Genomic DNA, 1,245 nt, shown 5'->3' with positions numbered 1-1,245 from the left:
AAACAGAGAGGTAGCCAACCCCTGATTGGCGGGGGGGTATGAAGGTCCTATCGGCGCTACTCGTCTTCCAGGATGGGGACCGCGTGATCCACACTGTGCCTGGTTGAAGACACTATAAGATATGGATGCAAACCGGTGTCAGGAGCGACCTTGTTGTCAGTTTCTATCCAGATCCCCTGAGTGAATGTCTGGAGGTATAGGCATCTCGGGATGACTGTGGTAAGCTAGCACTAAGTCCCCTCCCCGGCCACCTTCACTCTTCTTTTTTGCAATAAGACTTTGAAATAAATCATGGTTGTACGGCAGTGAAGTATCGGTGTTGAACGCTGATGTCATGCTGTCAATGAAGATGATGATGATGGCTACTCATTCTGTAGACCATTAGCTTAGTTTGATATTGATTTACCATTCTTCTAGACAAAATGTGATCAGTTTAACTAACAAGCAAGCTCATGTGATGTAGCTCAGTTTTGTAGTTTAGAATGTCCTTTTATCGAATTCTTTTCATGCAGTCACACCCCAGTTTTTCATGCGGTAGAAAATATGACTGATGATCCTGTCCTGTTTGACGGACTGAATAGCACTCAGGCCCGTACATCAATAAATGTGTGAATATCACTCTTATGGTAAATGAACACAAAACAACGTTCTTAGTAGTATGCTAGATACATTTAATGACAGAATGTTAGAAGACAGAATTTGATCCACGAAAATGAACTGTCCAGGACAAACACCGTAGATGACAGGTTTGTTTCAGCTAGTATTATACTGACCTACAAACAACAACACCATTTTATGTATATAAAAAAACAATCAGACTCCAAGTTGACAGATTTCCAAATCACGCTGTTGATTTCGAGGCTGTCTGAATGCCATTGTCTGGGAGACAAATTACAGATACCGTGTAATTGTTCAACCCGTAATTGCAATGCTCGGTGACATTTCATAAGAGTATTTTAAACTGTTCCACCCAGACCAAGGTACCATTCTGAGGAGGGAACAGCGAAGTTTAGCACAGCTATGTGGTCCGCTTTGGGCAATGTCTACCCACCCAACGCACAACCACCAACCCACAGCTACGCACTACTACGCTCCACAATAACGCACTAATGATGTCACCTCGATTGGTGATGAAACGTTTGCAATCAAATTGCCCAGCTCAGCGAACAAGCCAACGACCACCATCTACGCTACCTTGGCTACCGACATTTCCCTCTATAGAAAAGGCTATGTCTTCATGCAAAG

The 1,245-nt window shown here is 43.4% G+C and overlaps 1 protein-coding gene across 1 annotated transcript in view; it reads left to right on the top strand.

Annotated features, from left to right (window-relative positions):
* Positions 1 to 118, top strand: part of T265_04445 (hypothetical protein) — a gene marked incomplete at both ends in the record, with an annotated part of 10,710 nt that extends 10,592 nt beyond the window's left edge. Inside the window, one exon of the mRNA XM_009169194.1 lies at positions 72 to 118. Within this exon, the coding sequence (XP_009167458.1) occupies positions 72 to 118 (47 nt within the window). The remainder of the gene's footprint in view (positions 1 to 71) is intronic.
* Between the last annotated feature and the right edge of the window lie 1,127 nt (positions 119 to 1,245).

The sequence above is a fragment of the Opisthorchis viverrini genome (genome assembly GCF_000715545.1).
Source record: "Opisthorchis viverrini unplaced genomic scaffold opera_v5_76, whole genome shotgun sequence".
Lineage (NCBI taxonomy): Eukaryota > Metazoa > Platyhelminthes > Trematoda > Opisthorchiida > Opisthorchiidae > Opisthorchis > Opisthorchis viverrini.
Note: the sequence above shows the minus strand (reverse complement) of the source record. Positions and strands in the feature narration are given on the sequence as shown.